This window comes from Phascolarctos cinereus, unplaced genomic scaffold (assembly GCF_003287225.1).
Source record: "Phascolarctos cinereus isolate Bilbo 61053 unplaced genomic scaffold, phaCin_HiC Scaffold_726;HRSCAF=1367, whole genome shotgun sequence".
Taxonomy (NCBI): domain Eukaryota; kingdom Metazoa; phylum Chordata; class Mammalia; order Diprotodontia; family Phascolarctidae; genus Phascolarctos; species Phascolarctos cinereus.
Window position 1 is genome coordinate 121,019,108 of NW_027556098.1, and position 21,533 is coordinate 121,040,640.

Sequence of the window (21,533 nt, forward strand, 5' to 3'; positions counted from 1 at the left end):
CTGGCTAGAAAATTAGAATCCAGGATAATGCTACTTGGGCCATTTAATCTCAGAGTAAGATACAAACAGGGGTAAGTGTGAGGGTGGGAGAAAGTGAGGGAAGATCTCCTACAGAAAGGATTTGAGCTGAAGTTTGAAGAAAGTCATGGAAGTTAGGAGTTAGAGGGAGGAAGGAGAGCATTCCAGGTATGGGGATAGCCAGTACAAAGGAGGAGTCTGGAGATGGATTCTCCAAATTGTCATTAAGTGCTTGGGGCCCTGGAGTAAAGAAACTACACATAGAGAGTCTCTTCCACTCCTAAAATGCAGGTATGCTCTGCTCCTTACTGGTCTGTGATCAGAGAGAGAGAGAGAGAGAGAGAGAGAGAGAGAGAGAGAGAGAGAGAGAAGAAGAAGAAGAAGAAGAAGAAGAAGAAGAAGAAGAAGAAGAAGAAGAAGAAGAAGAAGAAAAAGGAGGAGGAGGAGGAAAGAGACAGAGAGAGGCAGAGACAGAAGGGGAGAGAAAGAAATAGAGGGGGGGGAGAGAGAGAGACAGAGAGAGAGAGAGACAGAGAGAGAAAGAGAAACAAGTTGGTCCTTAGCTTATCTTATAGAGCAGGACCACGGACAGCTCCTTCAAATCCTGTCCATTCCTGAGTCTTGGGCAAACTGTCGTCTAGAGATGCCCATGTCATCTCTGCTAGGCCTCATTGGGCATGCCTACATTCCATGGGGATGGATCCCTCAGTTGCTTCTAAACTAAGTCTCGTATGCTATAATCTAACCAGGTTGATTTGGAGTAAATTCACCAAAGTGATCAAGGAACGTTCTGATCACCCCCTTTATGCTTATAAAGGTCCTATATTGACTCTGGTAGAACAACTGTCTTTCCTCTGTGCAGATAAATACTTCAGTGAATCCTGTGCTCCTGGTGCTGATGTTAATTCTAGCCTCTGTGCCTTATGTGTTGGCAGTCCAGAGGCAGGAGGTTTGAACAAGTGTGCTGCCAACAGCAAAGAGAAATATTATGGCTACACAGGGGCTTTCAGGTAAGTGTCACAGAGAAAATCACTGTTTGGATGAAGTTATTTATTTTCCTTCCCTGAAGGCAGTTCATTTTACTAGGTCAGTAGACAGACAGCTATACCTTTGTTCTAAGAAATCAGTGATAAAGAATTGTCTGAAGAAAAGGGATGTGTTTCCTCTATTCTTTATGATCTAGACTCAGCAGGATGGAATACTACTGGTTCCTAGCCCTCTGTTTAAGGTATGGTACTGTAATTTCATTAGAATAGGGAACTCCTGGGTGAGGAAACAATTTCTGCTAATGCAGGTCAACATCTTCTAGTGTTAAAGAGTTCTCTAGGGGCAGCTAGGTGGCGCAGTGGATAGAGCACCAACCCTGGAGTCAGGAGGACCTAAGTTCAAATCTGACCTCAGATACATAACACTGTGTGACTCTGGTCAACTCACTTAACCCCAATTGCCTCACAAAAAAAAAAGAGTTTTCTAGAGAAGAGGTGTCAAACTTGAAGCATGTAACTCTATGCAGCTGCAACCAGATTTAGATGTAATTGGGAAATGTTTAATAAAATAAATTTAAAACAATAAAACATAGATAATGTCAACTTGTGGTTTTTAAAGTTAATAGGTAGCTTGCAAGGATCCATTTCCACCTGAATTTGAAACCATTGATGTAGAGGACCGAGAAGTCAAGCTGCTTTCCCCAAGGTTACCCTGCCAGTATGAATAAGGGGTCTTCTTGTAGTTGAGGCCAATTCCTTATCCACTATGCTACACTGCCTCTGCTAAATCGAATCCTGTTCACATCACCACTACCACCAGTGTCTATCCCTTATCTTCTTGGCATATTTCCAATATTTATCTCATTTTTCTTGCTGTTATTCCAACTTCAGGAAGCTTACGCCACAATATAAAGGAATCAGTACCAACCACTTAACCTGCTATATAGATGTAGCTTTGAATAGAAGCTTTTATTTTCCTTCCAAAAGGAATGTTTTTTTTAATTATAGGATCACAGATTTAAAGCTAGAAGGAAAATTAGAAGGCATGTAGTTCAACTCCTTCATTTTACAGATGAGGAAACTGAGGTTAAGAAAGGGTAAATAACTTGCCCAGGGTCACACAACTAGCTATCAAATATTTGAAGTGAAATTTGAGTCATGTCTTCCTAACCCCAAGTCCAGGGCTCTATTGACTATGGCTTACTGCCTCCCAATTGAAGCCCATTAGCCCACAGAAAAAAATACATTGAAACTCACATACAAGTAATAAGCAAACACATTCAGTGTTGTTTTTGCGAGAGAGAGAGATATTAAACGTTCTAGCCATCAGCCTTTTAAATTAAGAACAGAAAGCACTCTTTCACCAAAAAAAATGATGTGCCTTTATTGCAATTAATAGAATAAATCATGAAAATAACTCCAGTTCATCATGATGGTCAGTTAAGAAATAGGGATGGAAAGAGAAATGGAAAGAGCAAAATTCATGGAGAGACAGAGAGATTGAGACAAAGAAAATATAGGATAGAGAGAACAAGAGGAAAACCAAAAATTAAGCACTCAGATACAGCCACACACAAAGGAACAATATTTCATGGAATAATATTCCTACTTTTGGTCTTTTAGAATAGTATTCCTTAATCCAAAGAATTGGAAGCTATCAAAATAGAACCAACACTAAAACTCTAAAGAATATAATTTAATTTTATTTCACTAATCAGCATCTCCTACTGTTTGAGGGTCATGTTTTTGAGTTCTGGCTATCACATGGTATATGTGTGATGATGTCATTGAAAAAAATATCTTAAATGGACAGAATGGCAGAGAACAATTCCTAATGTAATCTGCATTTGTCAGAAGAAAAAAAATTAAAACTGTGTCTCAGGATCATTTTTAAGGTGATCAGGAATGTAACAATAGAGGAAGGAGTAATGTCATTTCATCCCTCATAGAGCTATTGTATAGGAACAGGAATCCTGGTGGAAATCTCTGAGGATTAAGTTATCTACTTTTCTTTCAAACTTTATCACATTGTATAAACCAGCCAGACAATATGCCTTTAGCCTCCCAGTTAACATCAGTGATATTAACTAATATAAAAAAGAATTTAAGAGGAAGAGAGAGGCTAGATTGGATTTGGGAAATTGTGCAGCATTTTTGATAACCCCCACCCCCCAAAAAAAAACCCTTCTTGAAACAAAATCTCACATTTTTATAGTATCAGAGCTCTCCTGGGGATGCTCTGTGATTATGAATCATGGAATTCTATCATGTCTGGGAAATCAAAACTGTAGATCATCCAGAGGACAATGGAGGGGGAAAAAAACAAAAATAAGCTAGAGCATATTACGAATGATGAATGGCATACATAAAGAGGCACAAAAGATATCATCCAGGAAACATATGGATGGAAAAGCAGGTGAACCAGTCAAGCACAAGAGTGAAAAACAATGGATGACCTGATGACACTGGTTCTCCACGTAATGTTAAGAAATCAAGGGGCAGGTAGGTGGCAATTGAATAAAGCTCCGGCCTTGGAGTCAGGAGGAACTGTCAAATCTGGCCTCAGACACATGACACTAGCTGTGTGACCCTGGGCAAGTTACTTAACCTTGATTGCCTCACACACACACATACACACACACACACACACACACACACACACACACACACAGAAATCAAGAGAAAGGTCTTTGGCTAGTTGGACAGAGTCCCTGTGAAGAATCTGTAGGACCATGGACAAGTGTTGCATAGGATAAAAAAGCTTATGCTTAAGTTGCTCTCTACATCGTTGAAGGGAGCACTCCTAGTGAATGAAATCACACATATGCTGAACTATTGAAGTGCATCATTGGTAATACATTTTCAAAATTTTTTAAAGATTTCAATATAAAACTCAAATAGGAACCACAAAGTTTTATTTAAATAAAAGTTTTTAACAGTACAAAAATTTTAGAAATATTTTCTTAATCCAAAAACTTAATGGAAACTTTTCCTTTTTTATCTTTGTTTTTGGTGACAGTCATAGATTGTAAATTACTATTATTGCTGGGAAGAGGAAAAGAATTATATATGTAAAATGGTTCCCTTAAATGAAAGGTATATGACATTAAAATGAATTGCCTTCAAGGAAGGAAAATAAATAACACATCATCCTAACATTGATTTTCTCTCTCTCTTTTACCTGACCCTCTCATCTCCTCTCTTCCCCTCAACTCCCTTCTCCTCCCCTCCCCTTTCCTCCCCTCTCCTCTCTTCTTATTTTTCTATAGGTGCCTGGCTGAGAATAAAGGAGATGTTGCCTTTGTGAAACACAGCACTGTCCTGGAGAATACAGATGGTATGATATTAACTATGCTTTTATCTGGCCCCTAGAACCATATTATCCAGGGTACACTCACCTCTGTGGAAGTCAATTAAGCATATGAGGAAATTTTACGAACTCTTCATCTCTATGGCTCTAGTCACCAACATTTTTTCCTGAAAAGGACCAATAATAGGTCTTTCATGTGTGTAAACAGTATAAAAAGTACAAAAGGTGATGTATTTTTATTATTACCTGGATAAAGGCTTAGATCACATGCTCAACAAATTTATAGATCTGATTTATAATCAACCAATTTACAGATTAAGCTGAGATGGAGAGCTATCACACATAGATTAAAGAGTCAGGATACAAAAAGGTCTTGAAGAGCTTAGGGCATTGGGCTGAATCTAATAAGATGAAATTCATTAGGGACAAATGTGAAATCTTACCTTTAATTCAAAAAGCCAATGCAACAAATATGGAATTGGGGAAGAAGACAGTGTGAGAAAATAGTTATTCTGAAGAGGAGCTAGAGGTTTTAGTTGACTTGAAGGTCAATATGAATCAGTAGTGTGATGGGGCAGCTGAAAAATCTAATTCCCTCTTGGGCTGCACTGAAAGTGGCACAGTTCCCAGATGTAAGAAGCGATGGCCCCTTTGTACTCTGCCCTTATCAGACTATATCTGGAGTATCTTATAAGGTTCTGGGCACCACAATTTAAGAAAAATATTGATAAACAGCTGGAGAATGTCTAGAGATCAACCAAGATAGTTAAACCAAGTCAAATCTAGTCAACAAATATTTATTAAGTGCCCAATATGTGATAAACAATGTATTAAGCACTGGGATACATAGAAAGGCATAAAAAAAACCCTACGCCAAACCCATAGTTCTTCATCTCAAGGAGCCCATGGTATAATGGGGGAAACACCATGCAAACAACTATGTATTAATAAGATATACACAAGATAAATTGGAGGTAGTTTCCAAGGGCCTTGAGTCTATTTCCTATGAGATTTCGTTCAAGGTGGTTATGTTCACCCTGGAGAAGAAACTCAAGGAAAACATGATGACTGTCTTCAAGAACTTTTAGGACACTCATGTGGAAGACTAAATGGGTGGATTTGTTTTGCTTGACCCCAAACTAGGAACAATGGGTAGAAATTGAAAGCAGGTCAATTTAGGTTTGATATAAGGAAGAAGCTCCTAACGATTAGAACTGTCCAAAAGTGGAATGTTCTACTTTGAGAGATGGTGGATTCTCCCTTGTTGGAGGTCTTCTAGTAGAAACTATATGTGTCAGGTATTTCATAGGACGAATTCCTCTGAGATATGTGTTAGACTGTGGGTTGGTCTATCAACTCTCAAATTTTGTGATTCCATGAGTCTTTACATGAAACCTCTACAATTCTATTCAACAAGCATTTATTAAATACCCACTGTATACAGAGCACTCTCCTAGATGCTAAAGATTACAGTGTGATGTAGTAAAAAGGGGACTGGAGACAGGGGATTTGGGTTCAAATCCTGGCTCTGCTACTTTCTTATGCACTTATACTCTGTACTTATATAACTGAGCAAATGACTTCATTTCTCATTTATAAAATTAATGGGCTGAACTAGATCATCTTCAAGACCACTTCCAGTTTTAACACTATGGCCCTATGATATGTGAAATTTGGATAAGAAATCATCCCAGCTCTCATGGAGCTTGTATTCTAGAAGGGTGTTAAGTCATATATGAGCTAGGCATGGTGGTGCATACCTGTAATCTTAGCTACCAGGTGTGTTGAAAATGGTGGATATTTTGAGCTTGAAAGTTCTTAACTGAAGTAGGCTATGTAGATTGGGTGTCGCTATGAGGTTTGACATCCACACGGTAAACCCCTGGGAGTGGGAGCCACAGTGTTGTCTAAGAAGGGACAAACTAGGTCAGGTAGGAAACAGGGTGGGTCAAAACATCTGTGCTGATTAAAAGTGTGATTGGGCCCATGAGTAACCCATACACCTGTAGCCTGGGAAAGATAGGGAGATGCTTTCTAAAGATAGACAGATAAACAAATAGGTAGACGGATAGATAGATAGATAGATAGATAGATAGATAGATAGATAGATAGATAGATAGATAGTAGTAGATAGATAGATAGATAGATAGATAGGTAGGTAGATAGATAGATAGATAGATAGATAGATAGATAGATAGGCAGATAGATGGAAACAAATACTTATTAAGTGCCTTCTATGTTCCAGACACTCAGATATATCTCATTTTAATCTTCACAATCTACTATTCCCCGTTTTACAGATGAGGAAACTTAGGCAGGAAGAGGTTAAGTGACTTGCCCAGTGTTTCATAGCTAGTAAATATACGAGGCTAGATTTGAACTCAGGTCTTTCTGTCTCCAGGCTTAGGGCTTTATCTACCCAGTAGTTTTTAGAGACATATGTGCAAATGATTGTGAAAGTGAAAATGAACACAATCATTAGCATCACTGCTCTATCCATTCACTCACATAGAATAATAGGGTAATAGATTTAGAGTTTAAATAGAACTTCAAGGGTGTTGATTCTGACCTCTTCATTCTAAAGATGAGGAAACTGAGGCCCAGAGAGATTAAGTGACTTGCCTAGAATCACACAGCTAGTAAGCATCTAAAGCAGGATTTGAATTCAGGTCTTCAGGACTCCAAGTCCAGCACTCAACCCACTATACTACCTTGCCTCCCAAACACAGAATCTCAGCATTGCAAGAGACTAAGAGACCATCCAATCCCACCCATATCTAAATAAGCAACACTCAACAAATTATCACCCAGTATCTACCAGCAGACCTTGAGCAATGAAGAATTCTTGATCTTTTGAGGCAGTTCATTCTAATCTTTTAATTATTAGGAAACTCTTCCCAATATAAAGCCTAAATTGACTTCCCTGCAATTTCTACTCATTGGTCCTGGTGCTGCCCTCTGGGGTCAAGCACAACAATTCTACACAATTCCTCTTGTACATAAGGTCCCTGAAAGGACTTGAAGAAAACCATCAGTCCCACCAAGCACTCTCTTCTTCTACAGAACAGTATAGCTTTATTTTCTTCTCTACATGGCCCAGTAAGTCCATGGCCTAAAGACACAATTCAAACCATGTCTAACGTCCCCTTACTACTGACAGTACCAGCAGTTTCTGCAGTTGAGCCAGGCTATACCTACATCCTAACTCAGAAGAGCAGAGTTTCAGGTGGGAACAATTGCATGGGGGTGATTAAGGGTGAGAGAGGAAAGAAGGGGAGGAATTGTAGTATATTAGAAGGAAGAAGGAAAGAAATAGATGGACAATAGGGAAGACAGCCAATAGCAGAAATTGTGTTCCTAGTATCCAATGATTTAGACAAGCTGTAAGTTATTGAGAAGCCACCTTGCTCATGAAGAACTGCACTGAGACCATGAACCTCATATAGGGGCTGGAGACGTAGGCGGATGGATGACTTTACCGGTGGTGAACTCGCTAATGAGAAGGCAGGAGTAGATCACTTCTGGGGTTATTTCCTTCCAGCTTTCAGTCTGTGACTTGTGACCTACACATGACACAAATATATGGATTTCTATCACCCAGCAGGTCCTATGCATGGGTACTGATTATCACTTGTGTCATCCCTATAGAATCCCCACTAGATAGATGCTAATCATGAACTCCACTCTCTCTACAGGCCAGAACCAAGAAAGCTGGGCCCACAACTTAAAGAGTGAGGACTTTGAACTCTTGTGCTTAGATGGTAAACGGAAGCCTGTGACAGAGGCTAAAGACTGCCATCTGGCTCAGGCCCCAAATCATGCTGTGGTCTCACGGCCAGACAAGGCGGCGTTTGTTCGCCATATACTGTTGAACCAACAGGTATGTGTAATTTAGGACATCGATGATAACAGCAATACTATTTATATAGTACTTTAGAGTTTGCGAAACACTTCACAAATATTATCTTGTGTTATCCTTACAACAACTCTGGAAGGTAGGTGTTATTATTGCACTCATTTATTTCCATTTTATTTTATTATTCCCATTTTACAGATGAGGAAGCTGAGGCAGAGATTTATGTGACTTGCCCAGGGTTACTGGGCAGATTTATGTGACTTGCCAGGCTAGATTTGAACTCAGGTCTTTCTAACTCCAAGTTCATTTGTCTATCCACTATCTACTACTACATGGCTATCTATATAACTAGCTTCCTATATAATAATCACATTTATATAATGCTTTAAGGTATGCAGCGCACTTTACAAATACTGTCTCATTTTATCTTCACAGCAACTTTGGGAGATAGGTGCTATTATCATCCCCATTTTACAGATTAGGAAACTGAGGCAAATAGCGGTTAAGTGACTTGTCCAGGGTCACACAGCTAGTGAAGTTTCTGAGGCCAGGTTTTAAATCAGATCTTCCTAACTCCAGGTCCAGTGCTCCATCCACTGCACCACCTATCTGCTTAAATTCACATTCAATTAAATTCAACAAATATTTATCAGGTATCTTCTATATGCTAGGTATTGTACTCATTCCTAGGAATAAAAAGATTTTAGCACTTACTTTCAAGGTGCTTCCATTCTATTTGAGGGAAGGGATACATGTACACAAATGAGTAAAAGGTACTTTGTGGAGAGACAGAGTACTAACCAGTGTTTGGGAGGGTTTGGGGAAGACTACATGGAAGAGGTGGCCCCCGAGGTGAGCCCTGAAGGAAGATAAAAAGTCAAAAAGGCAAAGTTAAGAAGGGAATACGTTCCAAGCAAAGGGGATGACTTAAGTGAATGCACTGAAATGTTTAGTTTGGAGAACTGGAATCTGGTTTGGATGAAATGAAGAGTATGTAAAGGGGAAAATAGTGAAACAAGACTAGAAAGGTAAATTGGTTCAAACAAGGTTGTAGAAGGCCTTAATGCCAGGCTGAGGCATTTGTATTTTATTGTTGGGAAGACAGGGAGTCACTAAAGGTCTTTGAGAAAAATGACATGGCCAGCCCCTAGCTTAGGAAAACCATTTGGCAGCTATGTAGAGGATGGATTGGAGAGAAGAGAGACTTGAAACAAGGTGGTTATTACAATAATTCAGGTGACAGGTGGGCAATGAGGGCCAGAAATAGGGTAAAAGCTATATTAGTAAAGAGAAGGGGGTAAATTTGAGAGATGTTGAAAAAGTACAATGGAGAGAGCCTAGCAACTGGTCAGATATGGGATGGAGGGGCACTGAGTGAGAAGAAAGAATCAAACATGATTTTAAACTTAAAGACACAAGGGGCAACTAGGTGACACAGTGGATAAGAGCATAGGCCCTAGAATCAGGAGGACCTCAGATACTTACTAGTTGTGTGACCCTAGGCAAGTCACTTAATCCCAATTGCCTCCAAAAAAAGTTAAAGTTAAAGACATGGGAGAGTTGGAGGATGGCAGTACCTTTGATAAGAACAGGGTACTTTGGAGAATGGCCAGGTTTGTGGGGGGAAATGATGAGTTCCATTTTGGACATGTTGAGTTTGTATTATTGATGGGACATCTAGATGAAAATCACCACCAGACAACTGCTGATGAAAATCTGGAGCTTAGGAGTAAGAGTAACATGGAAGATATAGAATTGGAAGCCACCTGCATAGAAATAAACCCACTGGGCAAATGACATAACCAAGTGAGATGAATGATATCCAACAAAGGTGACAGAAAAGAAATAGACAGGTAAAGCAATGAGGAAAGATCAATATCACAGAAGGCAAGGAAAGGGAGAGTAACTAGGAGAAGGGCATCCTCAACAATGTCAAGTGCTTCAGAAATATCAAGAAGGATGACAAATAGTAATTGGGTTTAAAAAGTAAGAGATTACTGGTAGCCAGACAAAGGTGTGGTTAGTAGCCAGGTTACAAGGAGCTGAGAAATCTCTAGGCTGTGAGAAAGAAAATTCAGTGAATACATGATGTTCTAGGACCTAGAGGCATTTGGCAGTAAAAGAAAGGAGAGATATAAAATGGTGGCTTGAGAAACTGGCAAAGCTGAGTGAAGGTTTTCTGTTTCTTTTTAAGGCTGGGAAAACCTGAGAATGTTCATAGGTGGCAGGGAAAGAGCTGCTATGGAAAGTGAGACTGGACCCCATAGAAAGAGAATGGGAATTATCAAAGGGACAAACTCTTCCAGAGGACAGGAAGAGAAAGGATAAAGAACATTAGTAGAAGAGTTAAATTTTCCCATGAAAGAGGCTACCTTCCTCGGAGACTGAAGCAAAAGAGGAAAGAATGAGTGAAAGTGCAGAAGGATTTTGAGCTATGGAATAAGGAAGAGTAGGAAATTTAAGACTGATAACCAATTTGTTCAGTAAAGTAGACAAGGACATCTTCGAAGAGACAAGGGTTGAAGGGATCAATGGAAGTCTGAGATAAGAGCTGAGGGCTTGGAATATCCTCTGAAGGGAGGATGTTAATAGGGGGAGAAGAAGAGGATTGTTGTACGGTAATGAGAACCAGCTTGGTGGAGCCAGTGGATGAAGTACCAGGCCTAGAGTTAGGAAGACCCAAGTTCAAATCTGGCCTCAGATACTTACTAGCTGTGTGCCCTGGGCAAGTCACTTAACCCTGTTTGCCTCAGTTTCCTCATCTGTAAAAATGATCTGGAGAAGGAAATGGCAAACCCCTCCTGTATTTTTGCCCAGAAAACATCAAATGGGGTCACAAAGAGTCAGACACAACTGAAATGACTGAACAACGATAACAATAATGAGAATCCATTTAAAGTCAGATAACATCAGTTTGTAGTGGACCCAGTTGGCAGAGTTGTGTGTCTTCCTCAACTCAGGAGCAAAAGTAGCAAAGGCAAATGGTGGGAGTCACTCAAAATTGAGGACTGATAGAACAAGAATGAAGAATGAATTAGAAAGAGGTGAATCAGGGGTACAGGGAAGTGTGCAGTTGAATTAATTAGCTAGAGTCAAGACTATGAAGAGAAGAAAGTGACACCAGAGGAGAAGGGATGGAATGAGAGAGCAAGGAGGGTTGGAAGGGATAGAGGTTGTAGTTTGAAGCCAAAGTGTTGAGATATAGATGCTAGGGGTGCTGGGACCCCAAAATCATGACACATGGGTCCTTCCCGAATGAATTCGACCCAAGATTTCTTTCAGCCAAAGACAAGGTTTTATTAGAGATGAACCATACAGGCCAGACTCTTAAGGAGTCAGAACATTAGTGACATCCATAAGGATGAGCGGGCACGAGGAAATCTCAGCATTTAAATGGCGGCCAAGATGGATCTTGTAAATAGCCAAGTAATTTGGGGTGACTGGAGGAGTTCAGGGGGAATCCCAATGGGAGTGTCTGGGAGGTTGAATGAAATCATCCAGGAATAGACAAGGAGAGCCAGGCTTCATCAGGGTAACAAAGAACTGAAAGACAGGGAAGAAGAGATTGAATGGGGTCTGGATAAGATCAAAGATGGGAAATATATTAGGCCTCATTAGGGTATCAAAGAGTAGGCTTCATTAGGGTATTAGAGGGAGATAGGGCCTAGGGATAAGGCCAGTTAATAATCAGGAGACTGCTAAACTTCCTTGACCAGATAAATGAGTTTAAAGAAAGTTTAAGGGTTTTCTGGGGTCTGTAGACAAATGGGACCCAAATTCTTTTTGGGGTGACGGGCAAAGGTCTTGGCTTGGGCCCATACCCCATCAAAAGGATATGTTTATGAAGAGTGAGACAGAGGGAGAAAAAGAAAGACAATCAGTCAACAAGCATTTATTAAGTGCTTAATGTGTACTAGGCACTGGGGATACAAAGACAAAAATTAAAGAGTTCCTGCCCTCAATGAGCTTAGATTCCATTAGAGGAAGCAACATTTATAAACATTTTGTTGTTCAGTTGTTTTCAGCTGTGTCCAACTCTTTGTGACCCCATTTGAGGTTTTCTTGGCAGACATACTGGAGTGGTTTGCCATTTTCTTTTCCAACTGATTTTATACATGAGGAACTGAGGCAAACAAGATTAAGTGACTTGCCCAGGGTCACATAGCTAGTAAATGTCTGAGGTCAGATTTGAACTCAGGAAGATGAATCTTACTGACTCCAGACACAGTGCTCTGTCTGCTGTACCACCTAGCTGTCTGTGTAAACATAAGCACATATAAAATAAATACTAGGTAAATGAGAGAAGAAAGCATTAGCAGTGGAAGAGATCATGAAATGTATCATTTAGAAAGCAGTGCTTGAGCTGATCTTTGAAAGAAACTATGCAGAAGTGAGGAAGAAGGAATGAGGGCATTCCAGGGATGAGGGCTACCTGTGCAAAGGCACAGAGCTAAGAGAGTGCTGTGTGTGAGGAACATTAAAAAGGCCATTGGGGCTGATTCATAGAGTATATAAAGAGAGTGATATTTAACAAGGCTGGGAAGATAGCTTGGAGCTAGGTTACAATGGATTTTAAATGTGGAACAGTATGTATTTGACCCTAGAGGCAGGAGGGAGCCACTGGTGTTTAATGCACAGGAGAGTGAGGTGATTGGACTTGGGCTTTAGGAATATAATTTTGAAAGCCATATGAACAGAATATTATGATTACAGAGGATTTTTTTTTGTGCATACAGTGTTTCCAGCCAGTAGAATAAAAGCTCCTTGAGGGCAAAGACCTTTTCATTTTTGTCTTTGTATTCCTGGTACCAAGCATTTATTCATTCCATAAACTTTTTTTTAATCGAATTCTGAAAGTAGAACATTCTAAGCACAGGCTTGTACCAAAGCATAGAGATGGAAGATAAAAAATCAAGTATGTAAAAATAGGCTCCTTTGGTTGGGAGGTAGGGTATGTGCAAGAGTTGGGGGAGGTGGGGAGGGGTCCAAAATGGAAAATTCGTCTAGAAATATAGGTTGGAAGGGAAGGTTGGAAATACAGATTGTTAAGGTCTTTTGGTGCCAAAAAGGAAATTGCATCATATCCTAGGAGCAATAGGGAGCTACTGAAGCTTCTAGAACAGAAGAGTGACATGGTCAGACTTGTGCTTTAGGAATATCAGTTTGGCTGGGTAGAGAGTACAGACTAGAGGGAGACAAATTAAGAAGCTATTTCAATTGTCCAGATGAGAGTAGATGTGGGCCTGAATTAGTGTGGTGTTCATGTGAATGGAGAGGAGACAACTGGAAGAGATGTTATGAATGTAGATACTACATGAGTTGGCAACTAATTGAATTAAGGGAAAAGCAGGAAACTGAGGAGTTTGACCATGAAAGGGAGAAAAGATTAGGATTGTACTTTGAGGGAATGGCAGAGTCATATGGAGGTTGTTAAAGGATGAGGGAGACTTGAGCTTGTTGGTGGATAGCAGAGAAAGAGCCAGTGGATAAGGAGAGGTCACAGATGAAAGAGGCACTAAGCGTCCAGGGCAGATGGGAGGGAATGGAATCCGGAGTACAAGTGGAGCATTTGGCTTTGTCAAGGGTAGGAGGTCTGTTTCTTCCTTCCTAGTCTTTCTCCAACACACTCATGCTTCTGCCAAGACTCAGCAACAGTGGGAACAAAGAAGGGGATGAAGGACTGAGGAATGGTTATTCTTTTCAGATATTAATGGAAAGCAGTATATTGTACCACAGGTGGACTAGGTGAACCCTTCAAAAATGGAAGCCAAGAGAAGGCCTCCAATTCCAGTCTCTGAGAGGCCTAGGGGCCTGGAACCCTCAATGCTACTGGGGCACAGGTTGATAGAGAGGAATGGGTTCCAGGGAAGGATATTTATGTCAGTAGTTCTTCCTTTTTCTTCAGCCCATATTCTAAATTTAAAATATATACATATATATATAATATATGTATATATTCTAAATTTAAAATATATACATATATATATAATATATGTATATAAAATATATATATATAAATATATATATATATAAAATATATATATATATATAAAATATATATATATATATATATATACACACACACACATATATATATATATAGTCATTACATCATCTTTATTTCTTAGTATATTCCTCTTCCTCTCTTGCCCAGCAAGCCATCCCATGTAACAAAGAGATAAAAACAGTTGAGCCTGAATCTGACAGATATATTATATACTAGAAATAAGGAGTGAGTATATTCCAGGCATGTGGGACAGTTTACATGGGATGATTTCAGCATTATTCTAAAAAGCCTCACTGCACTAAATAAATTATCTGCCCCATGAGGATGCCTCAATCATATTCTACCATTCAGTCCTTTGGAAGAAAATATTTTGTCTCTAGGAGGTCCCTGTTAAATTGCCTCTAGGTGTGGTCACAATGAAACATGTGGCTTGGCTGTCAGAGAAAAAATGGAGATATAGGACAGGAAAGTTCTGATGGAGAGATGCTACGAAAAAGAGAAAAATTTAAGTCAGGCAGGTCTGACTGGGTGAAGGGCTGTATAGGGAGTACCTGTAAGTAAGAAACATCCCATGAGCACTCAGCACATCTGGGAGGGGGAAATGAAATTGAACAGGTAGGGGTAAGGAGGAAAAAAGGCTACGATGAGATAAACTTCAGCCCCTGGAAAAACCCTGGAACAGCTGAACCAGATGAAAGATAGGGTGCAGCAGTCCATTAGCCTTTTCAGACTCTGCATGCTATCTTGGGGAGGGAAGTGGGGAGGGAGGGGGAGAAAAATTTTAAACTCAAAAGCTTATGGAAGTGATTGCTGATAAATCAAAATAAATTAATTTTTAAAAAAAAGATAAACTTCACTGACTTGGAAGTCTCCCGTAAGGCTAATCCCATGGGTCCTCACCTGTATGTCTGCCCATTTGATACAGGACCTTTTTGGGACCAATGGGACAGAATGGTACATGTTTCAGATGTTCCAGTCCAAAAACAAAGACCTCCTGTTTACAGACAACGCTGAATGCTTGTCGGATGTTCCAGACAAAAGAACCTATGAAAAATATTTGGGACCAGAGCATATCAAGGTCATTGAATCTCTGAGAAAATGCTCAGATGTTTCAGGTAAGTCAAATGAAACCTCAAGGGGGAAATCAGGAATGTACAAACAAATGGATACTGAAGCAACACAGATGTCATTAAGTAAAATAAACATGTTTTGAGGATTTACTTTGAGCCTAACAATGTAGTATGTGTGGTGGAGACAAACACGTGGAAATTTACGTAAATACCTATTTGAGGAATAGCTGATGACAGGAATTGCCCTCCTCATGTCCTTTGCTTATTCTTCAGTTTGCTACTGACCCCTCGCTCCTCAATCCACCCCAGGGTCATGCTTTAGTTGGATTTGTACTGGCAGGACCGCTATAGAGGAAGAGGAGGATAGGAGAGAGAAGTGGGTTATAATGCCCCAGCTCTAAGGATGGGTCTCTTTTATTCATTCCCCACTCCTGCTGCAAATTCCTATATCTACTTCACAGGCTTTGTTGTCAGCTCATTCCCACACTTATTTCCTCATACCCTAATGCAGGTGATTCATTCTGTTCTTTGCCCAAGACCTCCACACTTCCAGCTCCCATGAGAAAACGAGAGAAAGCCTGAAATGTGGATTTCAGAGTGTTTTTCCTCTGAAATGTAAATAACTTATTTTAGAACATTATGTAGAGATCATTATTGCTTCTGCAGGATTCTTTCCCTGATAATGAAGTGGAAAAAGAGGAGAGGGACTTAAGCTAGAGCCTTTTTCTTCACTTTCTTTTCTCTATCACTACCACCAAAAGGGAAGAAAATAACCCTTAGGAAACTTCACAAGGGCTGTGTATTCATGTGTTATTAATAGTAAGATAAGAAGAGAAATCTTGATTTGGAAGCAGCAAGTGTTGACAATTGAAAGGAAAGTAGGGAAACCAATTCCAAGGGACCCCAGAGGAAAGGATGTGTTAGCTCAGAAGCATTCCCAGTTTTAACTGGATGGGAGGGTACCCTAGATTTTATCTTGATATGAGATACTTAAGCCGATAACTTACTCCCAAAACACCCTCCCACACCCCCCCCCCACTCCTCTTCTACACGTGTACTAAGCCAAACCTAACCCTACCCCAAGCTAAAAAAGCCAATACCCGTGACTTGGAGCTGGAAGAATCATAGTACAACTGGCCAGCAAGAGAGGGACAGGGGAGAAGGGAGAGTCTCAGATGCCACTGAAGGAGGAAAATATTCTTGATATTTTAATTTGGAACTCAGATTATACCTTCCTTTAGAACCACTGTTTCATGGTTCCACAAAATGTTAAATACAACAGAAATATGCTTCAGGAGCACTGAAGGTTATTTAGGCTGGCCTCCAAAGTTATCAGTCATCAGTAAAACATGACTTCTTTGAGTAAATTCTAGTGCTTTCTCTTAGTTGATTACCTCCAATTTATACTGTATATAGCCTAGTTATACAAAGTTGTTTTGCATCTTATCACCCCAACTACACTTCTGGAGGGCAGGGGCTATCTTTTGTCTTTCTTTATATCCCCAGCACGTAGCACAGTACCTGGCATGCAAAAAGTGCTTAATAAATGCTCGTTGACTGACTAAAAGCATTCTGAATTCTAAACAGCTGACTTGTGAACTTCTGGGCACAGCCTCTTTGCAAGCTGAGGGCTCTCTGTGTAAGACATGGCTTTTGTCTAAAACAAGTTTGTGGACTAGTAGAGAAGACCATATACATGAAACAATTAAGGGGTATAAAAGATAGTACGCAGTAAAATGCTAAACTAGGTGATACAGAAACTAATGGCAAGAGGGGCTTCTATTCTCTGATGCATCCATAATTTCATTGATGTGAGTATCCCAGCAGTAGTCTAGATTGCAACCCATCATCACCTTGTCTCTGTGGAGACAAAAAGGCATTAGGCAGATGGAGATTTACATTGGTCCCTTGTATATATAAACATTAACACATTATCTTGCACCTCTATTTTTGTATTGTTGTTCAGTCATTTCAGTCTTGTCTGACTCTTCATGACCCCATTTGTGGTTTTTTTGGCAAAGATATTGGAGTGCTTTGCCATTTCCTTCTCCAGCTCATTTTACAGATGAGGAACTGAGGCAAACAGGGTTAAATGACTTGCCTAGGGTCACACAGCTAGTAAGTGTCAGAGACTGGGTTTAAACTCAGGAAGAGGAGTCTTCCTGACTCCAAGCCCAGTGCTTTACCCACCTGCACCACCTAGCTGCCCTTCTTGCACCACTCTTAACTATAAATCTTCAACTTGGAGTCTGCCCACCATGCTGGGGCTGCTTCTCCTGACATTTTATGAATACCAACGAAACTGTCCATGAGTTATCTCTTGTTCTCATTGTATGACAGGTTCATCTCCTTTTCTGGTTATATATTTCTATGATGACATCCTTCATGTTGCTTATGTGTTGCCTTCTCTATTTAATTATGAGCTCCTCGAAAGCAGGAACTGTCTCTATTTTCCATTTCTCCAATGCTTAGTGCTTAATAAAGTGCTTAATAAAGGCTTTTTCATTCACTCTTCTGCACAAGTCTGAATTGTTGTATATATTTATACATAAAATGTAATATGTTGCAGCCTACTAGTGACCACCAAGCACCTATCCATTATTCTGTGAGTGACTCATGACTTTAATTCTTTGGAGACTTCTAAGACATTCAAATAGTCTGATATGAATAATGTTCTGCCCATTTCTGCTCCACAGACCTCCTGCCTATCTGCAAGTTCATTAATATTTAGAAACCTAGGAAAGTGGGACAATTTTCCAGATGGGCTTGCAATCCAAAATGCCCCACTGCAAATGTGATAGAAGCCTCTTTTCTCACTTCTTGTAAACAGATGATCCCAGAGAGAAGTCTGGGCTAACTTCATGAACCTTCATGCTTACTGCTGTCACTTGAGCAAGAAATAAAGCAGATGAATGTCATTGATTGTGTGTGTCTCTTCTTTTATAGAGTTCTTCCATTTCTAAGTTTTCCCTCATCTAGGCCACATTCTTCAATACTGTAATCCCCAAACTAAGTTACTCATTCTTGAACAGTTGGGTCCTTCCTCAGAATTTTTCAGATTTTGTTCTTCCTCATCCCTTACAGTGGAAGCTACAGTACCCCAATCAAGTCACCTAAGTGAAACTTAAGTAAGAGGTTCCTGAGAGAGGGTGTTCAGGGGTATGAAACTCGCACTGCAGGCCAAATGGCCTAGCAAAACTCTCAATTGTTGCCCAAATTTGACTAAAACATAACTTGGGAATGTTTAGTAAGAGAAATAAAAATATAATTAAACATAGGTAATGCTAATTTGTAGTTTTCTGAATCCATTTCTGTTTAAGTTTGACAATAATAGTGTAGGTGGACTTCAGTAGTTTGGACTTTGGTCCAAACCTATAACTCCATTAGTATAAAGAACTCCCAGTGCGGAAACTTTTCTAACAATGCAGTTTCTCTATCTGTAAAGTGATGGTAATAATACTTATGCCACTTATTTTTCAGGATGATTCTGAGAAAACTTTTTATGGTAGATCACTATATAAATGTGGTAAATCCTTTGAGGCTCACATTAACAAAATGTAGGAATAGTTATCATATTCAATTTTGCTTATACATGGATAGAGCTTATGTGGAAGGAGTAAGTGGTGATACACAGAACTGGGATCTGTTGCTGTATTTGAGTAAAAGCTCTGATTTCTGTTTCCCTCCTAAGTATAAAGCAGGGTTCTTCCTTAACTCATCTGGACTTGGGACAAAGCCTGTAATTCCAGAAAAGGGTAGGATTTTCTGGATCTGTCATGAATGCAGCTTTGTCTCTGAGGAGCCAAAATAGATGTTCCGGGGAGTGGCAATTGACTCTGATTGGCTAACAATTAATGAGAGAATGAATATTACAACAAGAAGCTGGCTCACTCTAATGAGGGGCTAAGAGAGTGACATTATGTCACACTCTCTACATCCAGACCACCCCCAAGCCTTGGGCAATCTAGGCAAGGGATCTACTTTCACCCAAACTTGCTTGGGTGGGACTCAATGGAATTCACCTTAGATAAGATTCCTTATAAGGTTGGGTAAGGTCTGACTATGATTGAGAAGAAAATTCAATTTTCAGAGAATGACTTTCTCTTTAGCTATTGACCATTTACCTCAGGTTGAAGTCAATCCCTCCCTTGCTGAAATTCCAATTGAAGAAGAGATTTTGAATGCCACTAGGTTCCTTTTGTGTGGCAAAGCACCTGGTGCTGATTCTATTCTAGCTGAGATTTATAAGGTGGAGGTCCATTGCTCATACAAAAGCTGACTGAAATTTTCCAAGTTATATGGTAAGAGGAGGTTATCACCCACAAGTTCAACGATGCCTCCATTGTTCATCTCTATAAAGGTAAAGGAAATAGATTGTCCTGTGACAATCACGGGGTGGGGGGTCTCTCTCTTAGTCTCGGCTGGCAAGATTCTTGCCAGAGTCCTCCTTAATAGGCTGATTCTTAACCTGGAAGATGGTCATCTACCTGAGAGTCAGTGTGGCTTCAGAAAGACCCAGGGAATAGTTGATGTGGTGTTTGCTACCTGGCAACTCCAGGAGAAATGCTAGGAGCAGAACAGAGGTCTGTACACAGTTTGTAGATCTGACCAAGGCCTTTGATTCTGTCAGTCATGAAGGCTTATGGAAAATTATGTCAAAATTTGGTTGCCCAAAGAAGTTCATCAGCATTGTAGGTCAATTTCATGACTGCATGCTTGCCTGGGTTCTGTATAATGGACGATGCTCTTGTGCTTTCCCAGTCACCAGTGGAGTGAAACAAGGCTGTGCACTTGCTCCCATACTTTTTAGCATGATGTTTTCAGCCATGTTGTCAAATGCTTTCAATGAGGATGAACATGGCATCAAGGTCAACTACCTCAATGATGGTAAATTCCTCAACTTGAAAAGACTACAAGCCAAGACCAAAGTGGAGGGAGTGTTGGTGCAGGATTTTCTGTTTGCAGATGATTGTGCACTCAGTGCAGCCTCTGCAGCTGAGATGCAACAAAGTATGGATTAGTAGTCTACTGCTTGTGCTAATTATGGCCTAACAATTAACAACAAGAAAACACAGGTGTTCCATCAGCCACCAACACACCACACCATCCATACATGGAACCACTGGTTACGGCAAATGGAGAAGTTTTGAATACTGTGGATATGTTCACTTACCTTGGCAGTGTACTTTCCAGGGATGTACATATTGACAATAACATTGATTGCCAGAGCTACCTCAGTGTTTTGGGAGGCTCCAAAGGAAAGTGTGGGAGAGAAGAAGTATTAGACTACTAAACTGAAGGTCTACAGAGCCATTGAGCTGACCTCATTGTTGTATGCCTGTGAAACCTGGATAGTATACCAGAGCCAGGCCAGGAAACTGAATTGTACACTTGCCAAAAAAGACTATTTCATGGAGAGCTCACACAAGGCAAGCATTCACATGATGGTCAGAAAAAGCAATACTTTCACGATCTGTCTTAAGAACTCTGGAACTGTGTAACATGGGAGACACTGTCATGGGACCACTCAGCATGGCGTGCCCACATCAGAGAAGGTGCTGTCTGCTATGAGCAAAGCAGAACTGAAGAAGCTCGAAAGAAACACTGAACTCATATTGGTCTGATCAGCCACAGTTGGACAAATTGTAACTTGACTAGAACATAGTGATGTCATTTTGGTCCTCTTTGAGAACAAAGAACAATAGCAAACTAGTCAACTGCTTCCCCTCTGGAGGAATGGCTTTCCTTTCAAAAAGAAAGGAGATGACAGATTCTTTCCTCCATCTAACCCAGCCACTTAGCTAACTTTAGCTCCTTTGGACTCATTTGCCTAGAGAACCCTGGGTAAATATTTTCTCTCTTTCTTGGAAAGAGTAACTTGCTAGATTTAAGTCAAAGCGCATTAGAGGTCCTCTCCAATCAAGAAGGATTTTAAACAACTTGTGCTCTTAACACTTTCCTTATTTTTCTCAGTTTTCAAGGAAAACTAATGATAATAATTTGGTACAGCACTACGTGTACCTTGAAAGTTTACAAAGAACTTTCTCCACAAAATTACTCACTATATATGTGATGGAGTGATGGGACCCAGACACCTAAAAGGAAAAGACTGTAACTCTGGAAGCAACCCAGTCTCTGTATTTTCCCATACTTTTCAACAGCCCAGATCACTGGTGCCTCCACCCAAAGCATCTGGCCCACCCCAGACTATTTACCACTCTTTAACCCCACAGAGATCCTTTCACTGTCCTTTTTGTATACAAGCATCAGCCTCATCCTCATCCTC

At 40.1% G+C, this 21,533-nt stretch overlaps 1 protein-coding gene across 2 annotated transcripts in view; it reads left to right on the forward strand.

Moving 5' to 3' along the window:
• The window catches only part of TF (transferrin), a 51,164-nt gene extending 32,994 nt beyond the window's left edge, over positions 1-18,170 (forward strand). The window contains exons 13-17 of one of the 2 annotated variants that reach the window (XM_078156832.1): positions 881-1,028; positions 4,274-4,341; positions 8,010-8,194; positions 15,103-15,292; positions 18,078-18,165. In XM_078156832.1, coding sequence (XP_078012958.1) covers positions 881-1,028; positions 4,274-4,341; positions 8,010-8,194; positions 15,103-15,292; positions 18,078-18,112 — 626 coding nt within the window. In that variant the 3' untranslated portion in view covers positions 18,113-18,165. Of the gene's footprint in view, positions 1-880; positions 1,029-4,273; positions 4,342-8,009; positions 8,195-15,102; positions 15,293-17,943 lie in introns of both variants that reach the window. The other variant, NM_001396561.1, reaches the window with a different exon arrangement.
• The last annotated feature ends 3,363 nt before the right edge of the window (positions 18,171-21,533 follow it).